The following is a 26,824-nucleotide window of genomic DNA, read 5'->3' as shown; positions in this document are numbered from 1 at the left end:
AATGAAAAGCAGTGCTGCTTAAAGTTGAGTATCTTTTTCAAGTAACTAGGCATTAGGTCACAGCCAACTCAGGACTCAGGAGGACTCTGTTTATAGTAAATCTTATTTACTTCAGAAAAATCAGAGAATCTTACGACTAGGAAAGGTTGTTTTGTTTTGTTTGGTTTTTAACTTATTTTATACAAATACCCAAGTGATACATACATTCAAATATGTATATATCAGGACAGTAGTAATTTTTAGTACCATAAAATATACTGATTTTTGTAACCTTATGAACTTGTATTGTCTGTCGCAAAAAAGAGACATCCAAAGGCAAGGTACTAGAGTAACTGTCAAGTAAGAAATTGGTGGAAGAGGAAGTGTCTAATTGTTCATTCCATCATGAATCAACTACACTTCCCTGAAAAAGTTTAACTCCGATGTAGAAAAGGGGCAAATCTTAAGGTTTGAAAATACACTTTGGTCTTGACCCTGAGAGATGTTAGGAATGCCTACTGACTTACTTTTGAATGTCCTGGATTAATTTCTGTTTTGATGTGTTCAGGAGCTTTATTTCCAAATACATCCCTGGGGATTAAATTGAATATAAAAATCAACCAATAAAATCCCTAACTAGCCTCTAAAAATTATACCAGAGAACAACTTGGGCCGTGTCTCTGAATCAGGTTTCATCTCATTTCATTCCAGAATCCTCTTGCCTCCAATATGATTCTCTTGTCACACCAGGCTTTTTCCATCATCAAATCTTGGCTCTTTCAGGTCCTGTGTCCTTAAAATTCCACTCTGATGCTCATGAACAATAATAAATGAATTTATAAATAAATGAACTTGTTACATCTCTCTGGTAACATTTGAAATGTAATAGCTGGCTTTCATGCCTCATAGTGAACAATGTAGGGATTTGCATGAAGAAGTAATGTCTCTAAGTCCCCACCTCTGACCCAAACCACTGGGCAGAGTGGTTAGAACCTCACAATCCAGTCCAGGCTCAGTGGCTCACGCCTGTAATCCCAGAACTTTGGAAGGCTGAGGTGAGCAGAACACCTGAGGTCAAGAGTTCGAGATCAGCCTGGCCAACATGGCAAAACCCCCATCTCTACTAAAAATACAAAAATTATCTGGGTGTGGTGGCGGGCGCCTGTAATCCCAGCTACTTGGGAGGCTGAGGCAGGAGAATCGCTTGAACCCGGGAGGCGAAGGCTACAGTGAGCCGAGATTGCACCACTGCATTCCAGACTGGATGACAGAGCGAAACTCTGTCTCAAAAAAAAAATAAATAAATAAAATAAATAAAATAAAAATAGAAACTCACAATCCAGAGTTATTTACTGAAGCATTAGCTCTGGCAGTTCTTCCGGCTTCCCATTCTCTTTGTTTCCTGTATATAAATACAGATCTAAATGTCTTGGACAAAAGACTTTCTCCTGCCAACTGCCCTCATGAGTGCTCCCCCACTTTCCTAGTACCTGCTCCTCTTTGGGGTTTAGTTCTGGAAGTTCTGGTGCCAGACAGCCACAGACAAGGGTAACTTTTACAATGCTGTGCAGCCCTGCATAGCAGAAAGGGCTTAGGCAGATCTCAATCCTGGACCTGCCACTTTCCAGCTGTGTGATTTTGTCCAGGTTACCTCAACTCTCCACCTTGATTCCTCATCTATAAAAGGCAGACAGTATTACCTACCTCAGAGGGATTTTCTGAGAATTAGAAGTGGAATATGTGAAGCTCTTAGCACAGTGTCTGGCATGTAGCATGTGCTTTAAAAATGTGTGGCTGAATGTGGGGCTTACGCCTATAATCCCAACACTTTGGGAGGGTGAGGTGGGTGGATCACTTGAAGTCGGGAGTTCAAGACCAGCCTGACCAACGTGGTGAAACCTTGTCTCTACTAAAAATACAAAAATTAGCCAGGCATGGTGGTGAGCACCTGTAATGCCAGCTACTTGGGAGGTTGAGGCAGCAGAATCGCTTGAACCTGGGAGGCATAGGATGCAGCTACCTGAGATTGGACCACTACACTCCAGCCTGGACAACAGAGCAAGACTCCCATCTCAGAAGAAAAAAAGTGCCTAATACTATTTGTTATATACCATCTTCCATGCTTTGGGAGTTTGTGCAAATATCAAATAAGGTGGTTATTTGCTAAACTTTGTAGGAATACCTTGATGGAAGAAATGAAAATGTATTCAACTCAGCATGAAAGAAAATTATATATTAAGAGGAAAAAGTAGTATCTCACTAAGGACGTGTGTATATTTCTTTTCACTTTATTTTTCTCTTTGTAGAATATGACTATCTAAATGCAAACTGATGGGATCAGGGTCTAAAATCCTCCACTGATTTCCTCTTTTGCTGGTGATCTAGTTCTCTAGGTGAGCTCATTTTAACCTGCAAACCCAAATCACGGGGCTTTTGGGCACCCCCTCCTCCCTCAGTGGCCTCATATTATTTCCTATATTTTATTCTGGCTTCATCCCAAATACTGCCCCCAAATCCTAATTTCATTCTTTATTTTATGGTCCTTGATATATTAGCTTAGCAGGAAGGACCCTTTCTCACGGACAGGTGGATTCGCAGTGTGAACCCTGCTCAAAACAAAAACAAAAACAAACAAAAATGGTGTTTCCACATTCACCAGTGTTTATACCTCTTCAGGGCTCATGCTTCACACCATCTACAGCTGTTAATCTGGGTCCTAGCTTCCAACCAGCTTCTAATGTAATTCTCGCATTCTCTACTTACTGTTTGTGACACTTCTCTTTCAGGTCTAGCTTGACAGTGTTTTGCGCCAGGCGCGGTGGCTCAAGCCTGTAATCCTAGCACTTTGGGAGGCTGAGACGGGCAGATCACGAGGTCAGGAGATCGAGACCATCCTGGCTAACACGGTGAAACCCCGTCTCTACTAAAAAACACAAAAAAATTAGCCGGGCGAGGTGGCTGGTGCCTGTAGTCCCTGCTACTTGGGAGGCTGAGGCAGGAGAATGGCGTAAACTCGGGGGTGGAGCTTGCAGTGAGCTGAGATCTGGCCACAGCACTCCAGCCTGGGTGACAGAGCGAGACTCCGTCTCAAAAAAAAAAAAAAAACAGACAGTGTTTTGCAAGGATCAGTGAAGGGTGGTTGAGAATTTGGATGTATCAGGACCTGATTTTGGAATGCACATAAATCAGAAATGGAAATTTATTTAATGTATAAGATGACTTACTGAAAAAAAGTAGAGGGGTGGGGAATGACATTTTATTATAGCAGCATTTGTGTTAAATCATTTTGATCATCTTTAGGTAAGGGAGGAGACCGCTCCTCATATCATCTTATGCCCAATTTCTGCCTCCAAAGAAAGAAGTAAAAACTAAAAGGCAGAAATGAAATCCACAGGCAGACAGCCTGGCGCTACACCCTGGGCTTGGTAGTTAAAGATCGACCCCTGACCTAATGGGTTATGTTATCTATAGATTACAGACATTGTATAGAAATGCACTGCGGGCCGGGCGCAGTGGCTCAAGCCTGTAATCCTAGCACTTTGGGAGGCCGAGACGGGCGGATCACGAGGTCAGGAGATCGAGACCATCCTGGCTAACACAGTGAAACCCCGTCTCTACTAAAAAATACAAAAAACTAGCCGGGCGAGGTGGCGGGTGCCTGTAGTCCCAGCTACTCGGGAGGCTGAGGCAGGAGAATGGCGTAAACCCGGGAGGCGGAGTTTGCAGTGAGCTGAGATCCGGCCACCGCACTCCAGCCTGGGTGACAGAGCGAGACTCCGTCTCAAAAAAAAAAAAAAAAAAGAAATGCACTGTGAAAATCCCTATCTTGTTTTGTTCTGATCTAATTACCGGTGCATGCAGCCCCCATTCACGTACCCGCTGCTTGCTCAATCAATCACGACCCTCTCACGTGCACCCCCTTAGAGTTGTAAGCCCTTAAAAGGGACAGAAATTGCTCACTTGGGGAGCTCAGCTCTTGAGACAGGAGTCTTGCTGATGCCCCTGGCGAATAAACCCCTTCCTTCCTATAACTCGGTATCTGAGGAGTTTTGTCTGTGGCTCGTCCTGCTACATTTCTTGGTTGCCTGACAGTGAAGCAAGGTGAATGGCGGATGGTTGAGGCAGCTCATTAGGCGGCTTAAGCCTGCTCTGTGGAACATCCCTACGGGGGACTCTGACCAGCCCGAGCTATGCGATCCTGAGAGCGCTCCCAGGTAGGCATTTTCCCCGGTGGGACGCCTTGCCAGAACAGTGTGTGGCAGGCCCTGGTGGAGGATCAACACAGTGGCTGAACGCCGGGAAGGAATGAGCACTTGGAGTCTGGACATCTAAAACTTGGTAAGACTAGTCTTTGAAACTTGCCCACTCCGTCTGAGTGGAAGCGTGGCCTGATCACCCATGGCATGCCTTTATTGGCACTTTGGTTTTGGTTTTGGTTTTGACTTGGTTTGAATTGCTTGACAGGATTGGTCTTGGGAACTTGCCTACTCCATTTGAGTGGAAGCGTAGCCTGATCACCCACGGTGTGCCTATACTGGGCACTTTGGTTTTTGTTTTTGATTTGACTTGGATTGCTTAATACTTTGGTTTTGGTTTTGACCTGGCTTGGATTTCTGGATACTCTTGATTTTGGATTTGATTTTGGTTTGGTGCAAACTGCAAAAGTGTGTATGTGCCCTTTTTACCCATTCTTTGTTTTGTGGTGTGCTTGTGGTGTGAGCGTGGTGTTTTGTCTCGAAGAAGCATAGGTTAGGCACAAATAAGCCCACTCTACTAGGAACTATGTTGAAAAATTTCAAAAAAAGGATTTAAGGGAGACTATGTAGTGCTGTGACACCAGGAAAACTTAAAACTTTGTGTAAGATAGACTGGCCAGCATTAGAGGTAGGTTGGCCATTAGAAGGAAGCCTGGACAGGTCCCTTGTTTCAAAGGTATGGCACAAGGTAACCTGTAAGCCAGGGAACCCAGACCAGCTGGTTTTAGACCCCCCGCCCCCAACACACAGTGGTTGAGAGAACAGCAGCATAAGCGGCAGGCAGAGGCAAGGAGAGACCAGCAGAGAGAGAGAAAGGAAAGATACAGAGAGGACAGGAGGCAAAGAGAGAGAGGAAGAGACAGAGAGGAAGAAACAGACAAAGAATGAGTCAAGGAGAGAGAGAGAGAGACAGAGAAAGAGAGAGGCAGAGAGAGAGAAGAGACAGAGGCAAAAGGAAAGTCAGAGAGAGACAAAGTCAAAGAGAGAAAGAGAGAGATATATAAGTAGTTAAGAAAAAAAAAGTGTATTTCTTTAAAAGCCAAGGTAAATTTAAAACCTGTAATTGATAATTGAAGGTATTCTCGTAACCCTGTAACACTCCAGTACCCCTTTGTTGTCAGTGTAAACAAGGGCATATCCGAAAGCACTGAGACCTTCCTATCAAAAATCCTTTACCCAGTAACCCACGGATGGCCCCAATGCATTCAATCTGTAGCGGCAACTGCTTTGCTAACAAAAAAAAAAAAGATAAAAATAAATAAATAACTTTTAGAGGAAACCTCATTGTGAGCACACCTCACCAGTTCAGAAGTATCCTAAGAAAAAAAAAAAGGAAAAAAAAAGGAGGGGGGCGGAATTTATATAGAAAGAGTATTACATGGTAAATTTTTGTCCTGAAATAAATTAACTGGTTGTTTAAAAAAAGAAATATTTGTAATAAGTCAGAAAGTTGAGGCATGTCGAAAAATTACCTGTAAAAGTCGTGAAAGAAGAAGAAAGATTATAAAAAAAAGTGTATTAAAAAAATGGATGAAAAAATGTTGTATAATTTAAAAGTAACTAGGCCTCCTGAATGTAAAACTGTTGGAAAAAAAAAAAGAAGCAGTTTATGTGCAAGGTGTATAAGAAAAGTAAAATATACTTTTGGTAAAAGGATTATAAAGAGGCATAAGTGTACATTTTTACCTACATTAAAAAGTTTTAAAAAATTATTGTTTTGAAGGTTTAAGCAAGTTTTAAAATGTTAATTGTAAAGAAAATTCTGTGTGTAAACATATTAGCTAAAGTTAAAGAAGTATCATCCAGTTTTTCTGTGAACTGGACATTAAAGTAAAAGCATAACAGGTTTTTCTTAAAGCACCAACCTGCTCTTTAGCAAAAATTACAGAAGGTTAAAAAGAGTCTATGAAATCTTACCTTATGGTCAAACATTAAAAATTAGATAAATATGTCTGCAAGATTTTATTAAAATTAGGTTTAACATTAATAACACACTAATATAAAGATAAAATTTAGCTTATCTGGTATAAAAATCATATGAGAAGCATTGTTAGATGTAAAATGGTATTTGGCTTTCTTTGGTTTGAAAACTAATAAAAATAGGTGCTAAAGGAAATTTCTCACTAAAAAGGCACTAAGGAGTATAAAGTCTACTGCCAAGGTCCCCACATTTAAAACAAAAGGTCAGTTTCTTAAAAATTATATACTTGGTTTATCTTCCACTTTCTTTTCTCGCAAAAAAAAAAAAAAAAAAAAAGCAAAAAACAAAGTCTTTTAGCACATGTACCACCCCTGGAATTTCTGGTAAACCAGCACCAGCCTGAAGATCACGTTCTTATTGAAAGGTGGAAAGAAGAAAAACTCGAGCCAGCCTGGGAAGGACCCTACCTTGTGCTGCTAACCACCAAGACTGCTATTCATACAGCAAAAAAAAAAAAAAAAAAAAAAAAAAAGGATGGATTCATCACACCCGAGTCAAGAAAGCACCACCTCCTCTAGAGTTGTGGGCCATAGTCCCAGGGGAAAACCCTACCAAACTAAAGCTAAGAAAAATTTAACTCTTTCATCTATTCTATTACTTTTTCTTCTTTCCTCGTTCTGTTGCTGACCATCTGGTTATTAACATAACCAAATCGATTTTGCCTCAAACTACTGCATTTAATGCTTGCCTTGTTATACCCTGTGGGGACTTGCCAAGTCAAAGACAGCTTTCTACTTCAGAAAAGTACTTCTGTCCCTCCTGACTGTCCTCAGACTGGGCATTAGTAAACAAGGACTATTTAATCTGGGTAGATTTTGATAAAGACCCTAGTGCCAACCAGGAGTCTTGCCCCCCAATGTAGAGCTTTCATGCCATAGTTGGTCCAACGTTTTGTGGACCACTAAAGAGCAAGGTTGGACTGCCCCAACCAGTTTTTGTTATTTCCTAAAACCATACATTCATTTTACTAGAGGATCATAGAAGTTAAAGACTTAAAACAAACTTTAGCAATTAAGACAGGATACCAAGATGCAGATGCCTGGTTAAAATGGATCAAATATTCCATCTGCACGTTAAACAAAAGCAATTGTTATGCTTGTGCACACGGCAGGCCAGAGGCCCAGATTGTCCCCTTTCCACTAAGGTGGTCCTCCAGTCAACCAGGTGTGGGCTGCATAGTAGCTCTTTTCCCGGATTCTACAGCCTGGAGTAATAAGTCGTGCCAAGCTCTCTCTGTTACATCCCAAAGTCTGGCACCCTGTGGGTCAGCCCCCGAGGGCCATCCAGCCTCTGTCTCCCAACACTACGTTCACTTCATGTCTTTCACGACAGGGAGGAAACTTAGCCTTCCTTGGAGACCTGGAAGGATGCAGTGAGCTTAAGAATTTTCAAGAGCTTATCAATGAGTCAGCCTTTGTTATCCCTGAGCGGATGTGTGGTGGTATTGTGGTGGACCTTTACTAGGCACTCTGCTGAATAACTGGAGTGGTACTTGTACTTTAGTCCGGTTGGTTATCCCTTTCACCCTGGCATTTCATCAACCAGAAGGGAAAAAAATAAGACATCGTAAAGGAGAGAAGTCCCTTATGGGTCTTTCGACTCTCATGTCTATTTAGACGCAATTGGAGTCCCACTAGGAATACCAGATCAATTTAAAGCTTAAAATCAAATAGCTGCAGGACTTGAGTCAATATTTTGGTAGGTGACAGTTAGTAAAAATGTAGATTAGATAAACTACGTCTATTACAATCAACAGCAACGAGCTTTTCATGAGTTAAAAGAAAAACTCATGTCGGCCCCAGCCCTGAGGCTACCTGACCTAACAAAACTCTTTATATGTCAGAAAGGGAAAAAATGGCAGTTGGACTTTTAACCCAGACTGTGGGGCCCTGGCCAAGGCCAGTGGCCTTTCTCTCAAAACAACTAGACAGGGTTTCCAAAGGCTGGCGCCCTGGTCTAAGGGCCCTAGCAGCAAAGGCCCTGTTAGCACAAGAAGCAGATAAACTAACCCTTAGGCAAAACCTGAATATAAAGACCCCCCCATGCTGTGGTAACTTTAATAAACACCAAAGGACATCATTGGTTAACAAATGCTGGATTAACCAAGCACCAAAGCTTGCTATGTGAAAATCCCCACAAAACCATTGAAGTTTGCAACACCCTAAACCCCACCTTGCTCCCGGTATCAGAGAGCCCAGTTGAACATAACTGTGTAGAGGTGTTGGACTCAGTTTATTCTAGCAGGCCCGACATCCGAGACCTCCTTAAACATCAGTAGACTGTGAGCAGTACGTGGATGGGAGCAGCTTCGCCAACCCCTGCAAAGTGACTCTGAAGAAGACGACAAGCCCTGCCCCAGTCACACCCGGAAACCAACTGGTCGACACACAGCCGAAGCATGAGGAAACTCATCGCGGGACTCATTTTCCTTAAAATTTGGACTTGTACAGTAAGGACTTCAACTGACCTACCTCAGACTGAGAGCTGTTCCCAGTATATACACCAAGTAGGACAAAAGGTTGCTATGGTCCTGTTATTTCATGGTTATTATAAGTGTACTGGAACTCTAAAAAGAACTTGTTTGTATAATGTTATTCTATACAAGGTATGTAGCCCAGGAAATGACCAACCTGATGTGTATTATGACCCATCTGAGCCTCCCATAACCACAGCTTTTAAAATAAGATTAAGAACTGAAGACTGGTAGCGGCTCGTAAGTGATACGAGTAAAGTGTTAGCCAAAACAGAAAAAAAAAAAGGGTGCCCAAACAAGTCACCTTAAAATTTGATGCCTATGCTGTCATTAATAGTAATAAGTTAGGAATAAGGTGTAGTTTTCTTAATTAGAAAAGAGGCTATCTGGTAGAAAATAAGTACATCTGTCATAAATTAGGACTATGTAGAAATAAATGTAAATACTGGTCTTGTGTCATTTAGGCCACTTGGATAAAAAAATAAAATGAAAAGGATCCAGTCCACCTTCAGAAAGGAAAAAATGGCCCTTCCTGTACTAAGGGACAATGTAACCCCTTAGAGCTAGTAATAACCAATCCCCTAGATCCTCATTGGAAAAAAGAGGAACGTGTGACCTTAGCAATCAATGGGGCTGGACTGGATCCTCGAGTAAATATCGTGGTTTGAATAAAAGTTTATAAACGCTCTCCTAAGCCAGTATTTCAAAGCTTTTATGATAAACTAAAAGTGCCAGTACCAGAAATTCCATGAAAAACAAGAAATTTGTTTTTGCAATTAGCCGAGCACGTAGTCCAGTCTCTCAATGTCACTTCATGTTATATAAGTGGAGGAACTGTAATAGGAGATCAATGGCCATAGGAAGCCCGAGAATTAGTACCTACAGACCCAGTTCCTGATGAATTTCCCGGCCCAGAAGAATCACCCTGATAACTTCTGGGTCCTAAAAGCCTCAATCATTAGACAATACTGTATAGCAAGAGTGGAGAAGGACTTCACCCTTCCTGTAGGAAGACTACATGGTGGAGTTCAAACCACACAGAGAAAAATCCATTCAGTAAATTTCCATAGTTGCAGACTGTTTAGGCCCACCCAGAATCCCAGGACTGGATGGCCCCCAATGGGCTATGCTGGATATGTGGACATAGAGTCTATGCTAAGCTGCCTGACCAGCGGACAAGTAGTTATGTTATTGGCACTATTAAACCATCGTTCTTCCTACTGCCCATAAAAACAGGCGAACTCCTGGGCTTCCCTGTCTGTGCTCCCTGCGAAAAGAGAAGCATAGCTATAGGAAACTGAAAAAATAATAAATGACCCTCTGAGAGAATCATACAATATTATGGGCCTGCTACTTAGGCACAAGACGGCTCATGGGGATACCAGACCCCCATTTACATGATCAACTGAATCAGACGGTTACAGGCTGTATTAAAAATAATCACTAATAAAACTGGCAGAGCCTTGACTATTCTGTCCTGGCAAGAAACTCGATGAAAAATGCTATCTATCAAAATAGATTAGCTCTTGACTACTTGCTAGCAGCTGAAGGAGAGGTCTGTAGGAAATTTAACCTTACTAATTGCTGCCTACACATAGATAATCAAGGGCAAGTAGTTGAAGACATAGTTAGAGATATGACAAAACTGGCACATGTGCCTGTGCAAGTGTGGCATGAATTTGATCCTGGGGCCACGTTTTGAAAAGGTTCCTAGGGCTAGGAGGATTTAAAACTCTTGTAATAGGAGTATAATAATAATAGGAACCTGCCTACTGCTCCCTTGTTTGCTACCTGTACTTCTTCAAATGATAAAAAGCTTCATCGCTACCTTAGTTCACCAAAATGCTTCAGCATAAGTGTACTATGTGAATCACTATTGATCTGTCTTGCAAGAAGACATGGATAGTGAAAATGAAAGTGAGAACTCCCACTAATAAAATGAGTGAGAGTCTCAAAAGGGGGGAATAAGGAAGGAGACCACCCCTCATATCATCTTATACCCAGTTTCTGCCTCCAAAGAAAGAAGTAAAAACTAAAAGGCAGAAATGAAATCCACAGGCAGACAGCCTGGCGCTGCACCCTGGGCCTGGTAGTTAAAGATTGACCCCTGACCTAATCGGTTATGTTATCTATAGATTACAGACATTGTATAGAAATGCACTGTGAAAATCCCTATCTTGTTTTGTTCTGATCTAATTACTGGTGCATGCAGCCCCCAGTCACGTACTCCCTGCTTGCTCAATCAATCACAGTCCTCTCACACGCACCCCCTTAGAGTTGTGAGCCCTTAAAAGGGACAGGAATTGCTCACTTGGGGAGCTCAGCTCATGAGACAGGAGTCTTGCTGATGCCCCTGGCCGAATAAACCCCTTCCTTCTTTAACTTGGTCTCTGAGGAGTTTTGTCTGTGGCTCATCCTGCTGCACAGGTATGCACAAACAGCTATTGAAAGGCATGTAAAAATGAACCAAGTTTTTTTTTTTCTTTATTTTCAAAAAGCAGTAAAAACATTTATACAGGACATTATTAAAGTCTAATGCCATCATTAGGACCCAACTGCTGCAGGTTACCAGTGTGGAATTGCATATCACCAGATGCTGTTCCACAAATGGACAGGCAAAGAGGATGACAATTCCCTTGATTACTATAATAGTCACAATAATACTTAGCATAATTAAAGAAAGCTTCCTTTAGCTGGATTACCCTGCATAAATAGGCAACACAGTTAATCAAAATGTAAACATATGTTTTCTAACACCAGTATAGAAAATACAAAACTAATTGCAATCAGAACAATTTCTACCTTATCCCACTATAGTAATTATTACGCTTTGCTTCTTTGCGGTGTGATCTCTATGTTTTTTTTCCCATTCATCATCTTCTGTGTCCTGGTCAAATGACTCAGGGTATGCTGGTAACTTGTCTTTGGGGCATTCTTCATAGTAACTTCTAATATATTTTCCCACAGACCACCCTTTATATTCTTCAGGCGTTTTGCATTCCAGGCCATTAAAATGGACGTTGTAGTGGTGCTTTAACCAGTAGTAGAGGTAGTGAATGTTGTAGTCACATCTCCAAGGGTTATCTCTGAGCCACAAGAGTTTCAAAAAATACAAGTCTTCTAATACGCCATAGTCAAAGTTTTGCAGACTGTTGTTTGATAAATCTAATTCTTCTAAATGTGTGAGCCCTAAAAAAGCAGCTGGAAACAGAAAATATTTATTGAGCCTGAGTAATTGAGTTAATCACTGTATGGTATATCAAAAGGACAAATACAAGTTTTTAAAAGAGGCTTAATTTTCCCCTTTGAAAATAAAGAGATTTCTCTTCCCTTCTTTTTCCCAGAGCTTTTACTCTAGAAAACTTTTAACTATAAGTACTTTCTCCTCCCTTTGAAATGTCTTTAAATCCTTTTGAAGACCAAATAGGCTTTTTTTTTATGATGCAAGAATGCCTTTTTCAAGGACCTGGGAGCCTCTTTGAAATGTAAACATCAAGGAAGATGGTACCTCCATCTCCCAGCTCTGGTGGGAGGGTGGGGTCCTAACTTTGGCGAGAACTTGCTTCCAGTTGCAAAACTACCTCCTGTCATGCAGACAGAAATTTATTTTTCTCTGAATAAGGCCAATAAGCTAACACAGATGGTCACCCCATTTACCAGGTAAAGTTAGGATGAATTTTGTGTGACAAAAGGTGTTGTCAGATCTTCCTTACAGACTCATTATTGTTTGTCCTGAAAACGTGTATGTAATGGGTGGTATCTGCTTGGCTACATAGGGGCGAGATTCCTGTAATGGGTGGTATCTGCCTGGTTCCATAGGGGTGAGAGTCTTTGCAGTCTGTTAGTGGATTGCCTGTGATATGCATCACATTCTAGTTTAATGCTTAGTCAATAATGAAAGTGTTTTCTTTCATTAGCACCTTTATGGAGAGTTTCTGGATTGAAGGAAGGTTTTGTTTTTAATTATATTTCTCCATTGTAAACGTGTCTAAATGCAAAATTGTGAAATATATTGTTACTCAAAGCTTTTCCCTTGATTAGTTTTACTAGAATACAATATTCAGTTTTAAGTTAGCTTTTAAAAATGTATTTTGGGCTCATGTATTTTTTTTTTTTTTTCTTTTTTGATACTTACTTGGGAAAAAAAAGATGCTACAAAAAAGAGAAATGAATTAAGAAAATATTTCACATGTAAGACAAGTGCAGAAAAAAATGAAAAATGTGCCGGGTGGTGATTTGACAGTTCCCTGGGATATCAGTAACCCTGAAAATGCCTAGAAAACAAACTTTTCCCAGTGTTGGGGGAAGGGTTCTATTCCTGTTGAGTCCAAAAACAAACAATTTTTTCCAACATTTTGAAAACATCTGGTTGTATTTTGGCAAACTATGGTAGCTATCAGCTTTGAATCCATATGTATTTAATTTTGCTGGAGGCTGGATAATTAAAACCAATACAAAATATAACTGAAAATAAAACAACAAAAAGCTTTTTTCCCCCTCTAAGAGCAAAGAAGTCTACACTTGGGTCATCTGTATTCCAGTTGATATGGACCAACCAGATACTCCAGAAATACAAATATTTTGTTTCTATTTCAAATATTATCTCATTATTGTTTTAAAATACCCTTGTAGAGCATAGCATCCTTATTTTGAATTAGGAAAATATGTGGTCATACCATTACTATTAACTATTTTCATATTATCTGTTCTCAGAAAAAACCCATAATTCCCCCTTAAAAAAATAACTTTCTATTTTGGTACCAAGCAATGTCGTGGGGGTAGGGGACAAAAGATCAGCCCTTGTGTTCTGAAGATACTGGATTTTTTTCTATTTGCTAAAATTCTGTGAGTCAGTGATCTCACAGATTTACTTTTCTCAAGACATTAGACTTTGAGATTAAAAGCATATGTAAACATTCCTAGATTTTAGTTTGAAAGTGTTGTATTTTGTTACTTAAACCATATATATTCAGGCACTTGGGAAAACTAGTTTTCGTCTGTTTCTTAAAGGAGGTAAAAACCCCCTAGTAGGGTACCTTCTTTCTCTTTTCCACAACAATGTCTGGCATTTTATATGATTGTTATTCACGTCTTTTAAAGTCTGGCGACTCCCACTGCATTTGTATACTTACCAGCAAAAATCATTCAAGTAAGTCTACTTGCAGGGTTTCATCCCAAAGACCCTGAAATATAGGAGACCTTTCATTTTAAAACTTCTTTAGGTTATTTTGCCTTAACTGCTGAGATACTTTTTTGTTTCAAAAGAACTTTTTTGTTCCAGGAAAGTGCTTGGCATTTGGTAGGTGCTTAATAAATATTTATTAATGTAGAAAATACGTTCCTGAGATTGAATTGAACAAAGAGGGAAAAGAGAGTACCACCGCTGATGATAGAGACCATTTTGTGTCAGCAAGGAGCAAACATTTGGTGAACAAGATTAAAAGACCGTCAGGGGATCCTAAGGACAAAAAAGGAATCCCTGCAATTATGGGAATTCCACAACTGATGAAAAGTATCAGTTATGGAAAACATGTGAAAAACATCAGTAGAAGCAAGGCAAGTCCATTTTGCACTATTATCTATCTCTTTGCATTGTCTTGTCATTTTTCTCGAGTTTTATTTATATACTAGTTTTGTTGTAACTGTTATTCTTTACTTTAATACATTTAACTTAGGACATATAACTATTATAATCTCTTTTTTTTTGAGACAGCTTTAAAACTTGGTTTGCATTGATAGTTGGTAAACTACGGTTTTGCTTGTAGATGACAGCAGAAGGAAATCAGACACTTGCCCAAGGACCTTTGGAATGGCTTTTGTTTGTCCTGCGATTCTTTAGTTTGTAACCACCCAGTGGGATCACCTTGCCCGCTGCCTAGACAGAGTCGATTTATCAAGACGGGAATTGCAGTGGAGAAAGAGTAATTCACGCAGAGCTGGCTGTGCGGGAGACCAGAGTTTTATTATTACTCAAATCAGTCTCCCGGAGCATTCGGGCATCAGAGTTTTTAAAGATAATTTGCTAGGTGGGGGCTTGGGAAGTGGGGAGTGGTGATTGGTCAGGTTGGAGATGGAATCAAGTGGGTCGAAATGAGTTTTTCTTGCAAGAAAGCGTCTCCACTTCCAGATTCTTTACCCTGTGCCCTGGCTTTGTGGACACAACACTGGCTACCAGTGACTGACTTGCACACTAATATAATGCTCACTTCATTTGGGGGAAGGGTGTTTGTAGTATTCTCATTTACCGAGAAATGAAAATTGCTTTTGACTTCACAGTTCAAACATACTCCCAAGTTAGCATCATCTGTAACAGGCTAAGGTATAAGTGTAGCATACTGCTGTCCCTTGGGAAATTTTAAAAAATTATGATTTTCTAATTTTTAAAAAGATGTTAATTCTAAAATATGCCCTTGTGGCTCCAGAACGTTCATTCTAATTTTTCACTTTTATTGTGTTAAAATTCTAATGATCTATTAATGCTATTAGATTATCATGAAGAAAAGCAGGGGAAACAATTGTACTCAAAATGTTTATAACATTACATTACATTATTAATAATTTTCATAATCATTTTCATAGTTAGAACTTTTCAAATAGAAGTAGCCTAGTGAAAGCACTTGTGTGATATATGTTATAAATCTGGTCAATATTGCAGTAATTCTCAGTTCTTTCCAAATCCAATGTGTTTACTTAATTTACCAAGCTCATTTTTGCCAGTGGCTTTGCTTAGCAAATGGAGAAGAGATTTGAAGGACGGGAAAGAGAATTGGTCTTGATCTAGAACTAGATATAATATGTCTGGCTCTGGTTTGAGCATATTTTATCCTAATTTATGAGCTTAGTGCTTAGAAGTTTGTTTCTAATTTATTCTAAACAAGATGGGGCTTAATGAATAGCAAAGAAAATTCCAAATTTGAATTTCCCTTTAAAAATCACTACATTTAGGCTGGGCATGGTGGCTCACGCCTGTAATCCCAGCACTTTGGGAGGCTGAGACGGGCAGATCACGAGGTCAGGAGATGGAGACCATTCTGGCTAAGACAGTGAAACCCTGTCTCTACTAAAAATCCAAAAAAATTAGCTGGTCATGGTGGTGGGTGCCTGTAGTACCAGCTACTTGGGAGGCTGAGGCAGGAGAATGGTGTGAAGCCGAGAGGCGGAGCTTGCAGTGAGCCTAGATTGCACCATTGCACTCCAGCCTGGGTGACAGAGCGAGACTTCTTCTCAAAAAAAAAAAAATCACTACATTTGGCCAGGTGCCGTGGCTCATGCCTGTAATCCCAGCACTTTGAGAAGCCAAGGGGGGCAGATCACCTGAGGTCAGGAGTTCGAGACCTGCCTGACCAACATGATGAAACCCCATCTTTACTAAAAATACAAAATTAGCTAGGCACGGTGGCACATGCCTGTAAGTAATCCCAGCTACTCGGGAGGCTGAGGCAGGAGAATTGCTTGAACCCAGGAGGCAGAGGTTGCAGTGAGCTGAGATCACACCATTGTACTCTGGCCTGGGCAACAAGACCGAGACTCCATCTCAAAAAAAAAAAAAAAATCACTACATTTTAGCATACTGCTGACCATTTGCCATATATTACTTTAAAAATCTATTCTATAACACACTATTTGGGCTAACAATAAATGGTAGTAATATGTGGTATTACATGTTTCATAAAGCAGCAGTTTGGCAAGTACTTCTCTGAGTGCCAAACAACTCCTAATATAAGTGTCATGTTTAATTAAAACTTGTACTTTATTATTTAGTTTAGTTCAGTTATTTTTAAACTAAATTTAGTGTATATAAGTGTTGCCATAGAAAAAAAATCACAGAACACTTGCCACCCATTGAAGGGGCTATACAGGGAAACTTACTGGGATCGATGAATTCAATGCCATTGCTGCTGAGGTTTAATTTCTTCAGCTCATGAACATCTTCAAATTCCTTGGGTCGAAGTTGGTTGATTTTATTGTATGATAAGTCAAGTTTAACAATATCTGGAGGGATGTTGTTTGGCACTTTTTTCAACTCTGGAAAATTTAATAATATTTAGGTTATTATGCTCTTTTTGCCCCCATTTTCTCGGTCACCGTTATATCTGTGTGATTGAAGGATCAGCTCTTAAAGAAAAGGGGTAAGGGATATCTAAAGCCAAAGAAAGTTGGTATGAAACAAGCCTTAGCATGTGCTAAATCTTCCAGTGACTTCCCATCTCATTGTGATGAAAGCAAGAGTCCTCACTAAGGCCCTATAAAGCCATTAAGACCTGTAGGTCATCCTTGTCACCAGAGTCAGCACCTCCTAGGTTCTAGAAAGCAGCCTGTTTATCAGGACTTGCTTATTGAACCCACATCTGCTGGGCTGGACATGAGGGTGGATGACAGAGCAACCACTGTAGGGCAAGCTAAAGTGGGTTAACCACAAATAAATGGGTAGAAAAGAATGTTTATGAGAACACTCTGACACTCGGCCTAGGCAATGTGGCAGATCTGTGGGTGCTGGAAAAAGAATATAAACTGCAGAATCCATTTTGGGATTGTCAGCAGCAGTCCTGGGTAAAAATAGCATCCACAAATAATACCAGGAAATGCAAAGCAAAGGCTTTCCTAGTGTGGCTTAGAAAAACACAGGAAAATCTCATCTGCTGTGTTGATGAGTAGAAAAATTCTTTACTTCTTTTACCTTAGAACTTGAATGAGAATTGCAAATACTGATGCACAGTGTTTGCTTTTGATGAAGATTATATAAATATACATTTCCCCAGACCAGAAGGAGAATTTGATCAATTCCCCTATTTCTAGTTCAGGTACTATGTGGTATGCACATTTCATATATACTGCTACCCCAAATTCTTGGTAAATGCCTCTAAAAATACCATATTTACTTGATTATTACCCCTTAGAAGCTTGCTCCTCCTCCAGCCAAACCTTACTGATTTTGAGGAGGAAATTAGGAAATTTCTCCAGGTAGTTTCCCCATTTAGCAGGCTCTCTTGGTTGTCAGCCACCTCAGAACTACTCTGAAAGCTTGTAATAGTAAGAAAAGAGACATAAATGGCCCTGTTTATTGCATATACAAAATTCTTAACTATTGTTCAAGCTGTAGTAAAATTGTGCCCTTAACTTCAGAGGCAGCTAAGGGTAATATACCTGCATAACTCTCCCCCATCTGATGTTAGAAGGAAAATAACTCCTTAAAAATGGTAAACTATTCTGGTCAATGTGAAAGTAACAGTAGTTTAAAAACTCTGACTTTCACATACTCTTGGCAAATCCATTTACCTCAATATGGCATAAATATGCCTTTCAATTAGTCTCACATTTATTCCCTTTGAAAAACTAGGATTTCTTGGCAAAGTACCTGTTTCTCAGTGAATAAAGCTATTATTTCTTTTTCTTGCCATTAGATATTTAAGGGAAAAATACATAGTGATCATTGAGGTCTGTGTGGTTGAACTGGCACATATTAGGTCCCCTACACACACCATCTGACTCATTGCAAGTCAGCTGGGCAAGGCTCAACTCCGAGTTGGGGAATCTGTATGCAGGTTCTCTATTTGTGACCATGTGTATGTGGTATACTTGTACAGAACCTCAGGTTGTCACACTTGAATTCTAGCCATGATTTTTAACTTCGGTGTATTTTCACTTTCAAAGGTTGCAGTCCAGTTATCATCATCAATCTAAAGCACATGGCTCTGTGGCAGCCACTACCAAAGGGAATTTAATAAACAAGACTTTTCCCTTTGAATTTATGGAAATCAGCAATATAACAAAAAATGATGAATCACTAGATTTATATAAACCATAGTGAAAACCATTTGTATTGATAGTATTAAAAGACAAAACTACCCTTCATTTTTTTTTTTTTCCTTTGAGACAGAGGCTTGCTCTGTCACCCAGGCTGGAGTGCGGTGGCATGATCTCAACTCACTGCAACCTCTGCCTCCCGAGTTCAAGCGATTCTCATGCCCCAGCCTCCCAAGTAGCTGGGATTACAGGTGCCCGCTACAATGTCTATTTTTTTGTGTGTTTTTAGTAGAGGTGGGGTTTCAACTTGTTGGCCAGGCTGGTTTTGAACTCCTGACCTCAAGTGACCCGCCTGTCTCAGCCTCCCCAAGTGCTGGGATTACAGGCATGAGCCACCGCACCTGGCCTACCCTTCGTCTTATAATCTAAAATAATAGGCGCTGAATTACATACTCATTAACACTTGGAGAAACTTAAGTTGTTCTTTGATGACTCAATATTATATATGCTAAGTGTGTATGTCATGAAACCTTATTTATATTGTGTTTCAGTAAATGATGTGTATTTTTAAAGCAGGGGGAATGAATTTATGGGGCATTTCTGGAAGGTTGTGTTTAGACAACAATAAGTTGACGAAAGAAAACAATAAAAATGTACTTATATTTTTATAAGCTGATGTTTTTCAAGATAAAAATATTACGGGAAAAAAGGAAAAAACACAAAAGAAGAAATAGGCTCATTGGGGGAGGGAGTGGCCCAAGAGCATAAAAGCAGTGAAAAAGAGACATTTCCTCACATGTTATCTCTTCTTAGAACACAGTGTAGTCTCGTTGTAGAAGTTTTAAATCTTGTATAGATGGTATTTTTCTCAGATAATTAATAAACTTAATACCATTTACTTTTCTCACTTACACCTGATACAGCAAGTGCAAATTCACTGTAGCTTGAGGTTAGATCCTCAGCAATATCAAGTATTCTAACTAAAATCTAGGAGAATAGCTTTGTATTAGTATTAAAAATATGTAATTCCAGTTTTCAATCTAAGCACTACAAAGGAAATTCTAATAAACATGCTCTTCAGCATGGAGCACTAAGGACTCAGCATAACAATATCCGGGAAATTCTACCCACTCTGGCTACAGAAAAACTACATTTACTTACTCTTCGAAATTCCCTAATGCTTGCATTGTTGAGGCAGCTGATTGTTTGAATATGCTCAGATTAATTCTGGAAGATTGCAGGGTGAAGTAGAGCGCTCATAGGCTCTGACTCAGGTAGGCCAAGATTCACTTCTTAGCTTTGCTACTTACCTGTGAGACCCATGGTCAAGTGACTGAACCTCTTTGAGCCTCATTTTCCTCATCTGTAAATGGGAATGTTACTATCTTTCTGGAAGTTGTAGACAGCATGTGTGTGGGACCTGGAGCCTAGAATGGCATGTCCCAGGTTATGACGCTGTATGTAACTGCTCTCCTATGGGACTGAATTATATACCGTTCACAGGGTGTCTTGGTATGCAAACCTCCCTGTGCCACATGGCTGCTGTGGGATCTAACCAGGTGCCATCTTTACAGTTGGGGTGGGGGGCGGGGGAGTGGGGCGGTGGGGCAAGGCTTGAGCATGACTTTGCTGGTAAATGGGCAAATTTACTTCTGGTTCAGGTTGCCTGACAATGTTAATAAATTCCTGTCTAACATTATCTTGGGAGGAGCCAGGACCTCCTCTCTGAACTTTCCCTTTCTCTTGCCCTTAAAGAAACAAAACATAGCAAAATTTCCCAAAATAAGTGGAAGAAATGATACTATGCTGTATACGAACTTCACTTAATAACATCTGGCTTTAATTTATTATTACAAATAAGTTATTAAACCATGCCAGAAATGAAACATATAGACATTGTTACATGGTTCGTTATTGTAGGGTAGATTAGCAGTTCCCAGACCACACTTTGAGAACATCAGTCTTCACTAACATGTCAAGAGCATTACTGAAATCTCCCATCTGTTTTCTTAGCTCATGACTTTATCTTGCATGTGCAAATCCTGCATAATACTAGCACAAGATTGCATCGGTTGCAAAACCCAGTAATGATTTGCAGGAAGTAAGTAATATTCTGGAAAGATTTCCTTAGTCTCATAGTTCTCAGGTTAAATATTTTAAATTTAGTTCTTTAAATTTTTATTGTTTTATTCTGGGTAATTTGGAAATAATTAAGATATAGGATGTTAAGAGGCATTTATTAAAATCAGCTACTTGAGAGGCTGAGGCAGGAGAAGTGCCTGAACCCGGGAGGCAGAGGTTGCAGTGAGCCAAGATCGCGCCACTGCACTCCAGCCCGGGTAACAGAGTGATAGTCCATCTCAAAAAAAAAAAAGCATTTATTAAAACCTTGGGACTAAATGATAAGAAATACAGAAGCGCCATCACTTTCACTCTGTTTCAGAGTGCTCTCACAGTCCTGTTCTGCAGATGTTTTCTCTTTGAGGTTATCTTCTCACAGATGCACACCATGTTTTGACTTTAATCCGAGTAAGTCAGGTTATATAGATGGCCTTTGTACTTATTTTCATACCCCTTGGTTTACCTACCTAAGTTAAATTGGATTTAAGATGAAAGGAATTCCTTACAGTGACAGCTTGCGATGTGCAAATGAGTAGAACCCAAATGGCTGCCCTACTGAGGATACCTCCTTCCCTCTTGTCATTGTCCTTTAATTACCAACTGCCTTGAGTCTGGACCCCAAAAAAACTTGGGGTAAATTCCATTGCCAATGGGGAAAGGTTACTGGTGGAAGTGACATCGAGAATTCCAAGACATGGTGGGGTGTAGGGAGGATTATAAGATTCAAAGAACATTTCAAGTTATTCATGAAAATGAAGAAGTAAGAAAAGTACAAACCTTTCCTTTTGCAGTCCAGTGTTTGTATGGGAAATACGTAATTGTGGCAAAAAGTTGAGTCCACCTCAGGCTTGATGACTGGGGGTCTCCCTGACACTTGGGGTTTCGGGTCCAATTGTTCCTTTTCTTCTTCATTACACAACTGTTCAGATTTTATCTGCCGCAGTTTTTTATTTTTTTGTTCTTGTGGACTTTCACACTTGGCGTAGTTCCCCAAATTCCGGTTCCTGGGAATCTGCAACATTGAAATTAGCGTTTCTATCTCACAAGTACAGTGCCAGGGGTTGTCATAAAGACGCAAGTAGCTCAAGAGAGGTGTATAAATGAACACTTCCTCCGTCAAGACTTTGATCTGGTTGTGCTGCAGTAAGAGGGTGGTGAGTTTGTTTAAACCAAAGAACGCCTCACTCTCAATTTTAGAGATCTCATTCTGCTGCAGATCCAGGCTTTTCAGCTTTTTAAACTTGGAAAACATGTTGTTCTTCAATATGCGGATCTTGTTTCTTGCTAGCAGCATGTGCAGCAAATCCTGAGGCCAACCAGGCAGCACATAAACTAATTTTCTTTCTTGACAATCTAAGTATTTCTCATGGAGATATGTGTACACGTCACACGGGAGGCTTGGTGCATAGCGTTTGACCGGGTTGGAGCCTCTCCGGCCTCCACCCGCCCGGCCATGATTCACTCGGCTTCTCACAGTGCCTGAGCTTGCTTTGCGCAGCTCAGCAGCTTTGCAAAAGCAGAGCAACATTACAATGGTAATCACACGCATCCTGACATCCAGCTGGCCCCAATTACTTCGTGTTACAGACGGAACAATGAAAGTATTCCTTTGAAATCCAAGTTTGGGTAATCTTAACTAATGCAGTTCTGGAACAATGAGACCCAGGTGGGGTACGTGGAGTCCCTAGGTTGAAAGAGAAAAAAATATATATTAAAAGTTAAGGCCCATTGCAAGCACTGTATTACTGACAGATAAGAACAGACTTTTTAAGGCAAAGGCCTTTTAGTTCCACAGGACAGTGACGTAGAAAGCTTCTTCCCCTCTTAGTTGTCTGGGTTAGAGGCTGAATGTTTATGCCCTGAGTTTGAATCAAGGCTCTCTTACCTGCTTAAGTATATCAACCCAGGTCATCTTCAGCATCTGTAAAACGGGACCAAGGATACCTCCTAATATTGTTGGGAGGATAAAATAGGCTCATGCACATAAGATGCTTCACAGTGGCCACCCCGGGGGAAGTAGTCACAAATGTTAGGACTCAGCATGATTAAAACTGAAGCCTGTGGTTCATCATCACATTGGATTTAAGAAATTAAAAGAATTCTCCTTCTTTGAAAAGAACACAGCCTTGAGATGCACACACAAGGGTAGGACTTGAATGGTTGTCCTCCTGAGCTTTTTTTTTTCTATCCTTTTCTGTCTCCCAGTCACCAACCATGTTGGGTGTGGGCTCCAGAGGTGCTTGGAGTAAATGGCCCTGTCCTTGTCATCTCCTGCACGTCTTGGCTCAAATGTTACCTTTTCAGTGAAAACTTCCTGTTCAGCCCTATTTTAAATCACACTTCCTCCCACTTGTTGGGTGCTCCCAATCCCTTTTCTTGTTTTATTTCTTCTCCATAGCACTTATTACCATCTGTCAAAGTAGATATGGTATTTAACTTCTTTTGTTTACTGTTAGTCTCTCCCCACTAGAAAGTAAACTCCTTAAGGGAAAATATTTTTGTCTATTTTGTTAACTGCTATATTTCCTTGTTAAGTATTTGTTGAACTGATGAATTACTCTCAAATAACTATTCTGGCCGGGTGCAGTGGCTCATGCCTGTAATCCCAGCACTTTGGGAGGCTGAGGCAGGCAGATCTCTTGAGCCCAGGAGACCAGTCTGAGCAGCATGGGGAAACCCCGTCTCTACAAAAAATACAAAAATTAGCCAGGCATGGTGGTATGCACCTGTAGTGTCAGCTACTTGGGAATGGGAGTGGGGGTTGCTGAAGTGGAAGGATCGCCTGAGCCTGGGAGGTTGAGGCTGCAGTGAGCCAACATGGTGCCACTTGCACTCTAGTGTGGGTGACAGAGCGAGATCCTGTCTCAAAAAAATGAAACAAACAAACAGAATAACTACTGTATTCTGTAAGAACATTTATTTTGTAAACTTATATTGCTTGGGAAATCTATTTTCTCCTTATTAAATATTATTGAGGACTTCCAGGATGTGCAGATTTTTAACAATTGTTTTCATTTTTTAAAATTCTGGAAGTATTTCTGGTTTGCATATATCACTTAGGATGCAGTCCATTCTTGGCAAAGGAAGAAATGTTCAAAATGGATTTATAACTACTAACATGTCTGTTGTTACTAGCGTGGGGATGTGTGGTTATGAGCAGCAAATGTGTTTTCTATTCGTTGTGATGGTTTGAACACCAGAATCGCCCTCTTGCCTGGAGTTTTCCTGCTTCATGGGGTCTCCACCTAGAATGCCTTCCCTTTTCTTTGCTTCAAGCATTCCTCCCAGTCACTGGTTTGTGTAGCCTCCCTAGCTGCTTCTCTTCTGTCTCAGATTTGGAGTTTTACTTACTGTCCACTGAGATTCAGGGCACTGGTTGTGAAGCACTTTGCCGTCTAACTGTTTGTATACATGTCTCATTTTCCCCGAGAGATTATAAGCTGTGCACTGGCCTCAGGTCCCAGAGCTAGTCAGTTAGCCTTTCTGACCTTCCACTTGTCTATTTACAATTCATTATAAATTTTATATAAGTCTGACCTAAACAAAATCATGTCAACTATTCTGTTTATTATTATGTATGCTGAATTATTTATGATATACATATTGAAGTATTTGGGGTAAGTGTACTAGTGTCTGCAACTTACTTTGAAATGCATACAAAAATAAGATGATTGAGGGATGTATAGAGAGATGAATGAGTGGGTGGATATATGATAAAGCAAATACAGTAAAAAATAAATTAGAATCCAAGCAGTGGCTATATAGATTATTTATTGTACAATTCTTTCCACTTTTGTGTATGTTTGAAAATTTTCATAGTAAAATGTTAAATGAAAACAGAAAAATAAGAAAGCAGGCACAAAAAACCAGATTGGTTTTCTTCAAGTGCTTTCAAGCTAAAAGCTCCGAGTATATAGTGTTTTTCCCACAGTAATATTTTTCTCCTTTCCCCTTACTCCTGTAATCCTCAAACAATATTAAACATGTCTATATATTTTAATTCTGAAGCCCAAAAAAGTCATTTTTCTGGGAAAAGAAACCATATACTTAGAACATGTTACTTGCCAAGGTTTTTGTTTGTTTTCTAATGAATACACTGCATTCAATGTAGGACAGAAAAACTTTGTTTAAACATTTGCAATATGTAGTTTAGTGATGTATAACTTATTTGCTTCAGGCCACTGTAGGAACTTGCAAGAGCTGAATGTCTCTGACTGCCCAACATTCACAGTGAGTATAAGCAACCATTTTTACTGCTGTTTATATAGATTGACTTGCTACATTTTAGTGCCAATATGCAGAATAGATCCTTGTGTGCTTATTTGGGATTCAATGTGGAAAACAGCAAACTATGTTAAACATTGACAAGAAATTTTACTCCATCTGTACAATGCTAATATTAATCACGTAGATGTATGCTCAGTGTTGGAGCCTCTGGCTAGTAGAAATTTTTCAATGACTACCCAAAATGAACTGTATTTATATTTAATGGTGTGTGTGTATGAGACAGAAAAAAATTGGGCCCCAGTAGACATGATAGGCTCATTTTATCTTCATGGCTATCAATAGCTGTACCAAAGAAGATGGAAATGAATATGTATCCCTAGTTGCTTTCTTCCTGGTTCCTGTCTCCAGTCTTTCCCTGTGTCCCCAACCTGTCTTCCATTCTGTGAGCTCTTTATACTCTTTGTAAAAGGCGGATATGACTACTTCACTCTCATCCTCCATCAGCTACACACACTCCCATCATCTACACAACTGGATAAAGCCAACGCTCTTTAATATTACTCTACCTTGAAGACCCTCTGTGGTTTTGCCTCTGCCTCCCTTTCCAGCCTCACTTGCTTCAGTTTCTGTGTACACATTAATTTGCAGTGCCTACAGCCACTGAATTTCCTTTGCTGCATGCCCCAAGTTGCTCCTTGCAGTTGTGCATTTGCTCTTTGCTTAGAATGCCCTTTCCCTTTGTCCCCAAGTGGTGCTTTCCTCTTTATCAGGTTTTAAGACTTATTACCACCTCTTCTACCAAGACATCACTGGCTCCCAGGGCTGGGGTCACTGCTGTTCCTCTAGGTTCCTATGATAAATATCCTTAACCATAGGGTTTCAGCTTCCTCCACTAGCCTAAGAGACCCAAAGGGCAGGAGATGTGTCTTATTATTTGTGGTAGTCATGGCACAACAGCACAAACTTTGGCATATTATATTCAATAATATTTAGTGAATGCAACCATCTGGAGATACCAAGTAGGCAATGGACAACATTGATGAGAATTGAGATTCCACCTTGGGTTGACATCTATGTATAAGTCATAATTAACATCATAAGAGTGAATAAAATCAATTTAGAAGGTATGAGAAGAGGAGAAGACTTAAGGTTGAGCCTTACAGAATGCTGACTTTTAGGAGCAGACAGAGGATATGCAGAAGGAATAGTAAGAGAAGTAGGTTGACAATGAAGAGGTATCACACAATGAAAGTGAGTAAAGAGTTTCAGAAAGAACCAAAGTGAACAGGTAAGAAAAGTACTGAACAATGCACTGTAGGTTTGAGAATCAGAAGGGACTACCAGTTTTTGCTACAACAGTTTCATTGGGATATTGGAGCAGAAATCTACTTGCAATGAATTGTGACGTAGACAAGAGATGAGAAGGTGAGGCATTAGGCATAAACTAATCTTTCCAGAAAAGTGTCTTAGAGAGTGGTAGAAGGAAAACAGGGACAGGGAAATGGAAACGGGTTTATAGAGGATGATGGAGAGTCAGCTGAAGCAACTTACAGAGCAAGTCCCTAAGGACACAGGAGGTAATAGGAGGAAACACCTGGCTGTGGAATGCCAATCACGAGGCACCAGCTCCATCATGAAGGCCAAGCCCTCCTCGCTGATGAAAAGACTGCATGAATTGGCCCCTTCCTGCTACCTCTCAGCCTCACTTTTACAGTCTCATCTTTCTAGTTTTTTCTTTCACATTTCTACTCTGTTTCAATACTGAACCACTTGGAAGTTCCCTGTTCATGTCATGCTATTTCATTGTGTCCTTGAACTTGTTTTTCCATCTGCCTAAATGACTACCCTTCCTTCCCCACCACCCCTATCCCAACCTGGCTAACACCTGTTCATTCTTTTTTTTTTTTTTTTTTTTTGAGACGGAGTCTGGCTCTGTCGCCCAGGCTGGAGCGCAGTGGCTGGATCTCAGCTCACTGCAAACTCCGCCTCCCAGGTTCATGCCATTCTCCTGCCTCAGCCTCCCGAGTAGCTGGGACTACAGGC

At 40.3% G+C, this 26,824-nt stretch overlaps 2 protein-coding genes across 2 annotated transcripts in view; one reads left to right on the top strand and one right to left on the bottom strand.

Annotated features, from left to right (window-relative positions):
* FBXL13 (F-box and leucine rich repeat protein 13) overlaps positions 1–26,824 on the top strand; it is a 277,980-nt gene that overhangs the window by 121,906 nt on the left and 129,250 nt on the right. The window contains exon 10 of the mRNA XM_023192514.2: positions 24,732–24,784. Coding sequence (XP_023048282.2) covers positions 24,732–24,784 — 53 coding nt within the window. The remainder of the gene's footprint in view (positions 1–24,731; positions 24,785–26,824) is intronic.
* Positions 11,493–22,103, bottom strand: LRRC17 (leucine rich repeat containing 17). The gene is made up of 3 exons (XM_023192515.2): positions 21,332–22,103; positions 16,559–16,714; positions 11,493–11,890 (listed from the first exon to the last, which is right to left on the bottom strand). Exons 1-3 carry the CDS (start codon positions 22,101–22,103, stop codon positions 11,493–11,495), a joined length of 1,326 nt encoding a protein of 441 aa, XP_023048283.1.

Source organism: Piliocolobus tephrosceles, chromosome 8 (genome assembly GCF_002776525.5).
Source record: "Piliocolobus tephrosceles isolate RC106 chromosome 8, ASM277652v3, whole genome shotgun sequence".
Taxonomy (NCBI): domain Eukaryota; kingdom Metazoa; phylum Chordata; class Mammalia; order Primates; family Cercopithecidae; genus Piliocolobus; species Piliocolobus tephrosceles.
The sequence above is the reverse complement of the archived record's forward strand: the minus strand, read 5'-3'. Positions and strand labels throughout refer to the sequence as shown.

What these genes read in the sequence shown, in the direction of transcription:
- LRRC17 (XM_023192515.2), bottom strand. Translation starts at nt 22,103, where the DNA reads ATGCGTGTGATTACCATTGTAATGTTGCTCTGCTTTTGCAAAGCTGCT. An exon ending in ACTGGACTGCAAAAGGAAAG is followed by an intron (nt 16,715 to 21,331) that starts GTTTGTACTTTT and finishes TAAATTTTCCAG; the next exon opens with AGTTGAAAAAAGTGCCAAAC. An exon ending in CATTGAATTCATCGATCCCA is followed by an intron (nt 11,891 to 16,558) that starts GTAAGTTTCCCT and finishes TTCTGTTTCCAG; the next exon opens with CTGCTTTTTTAGGGCTCACA.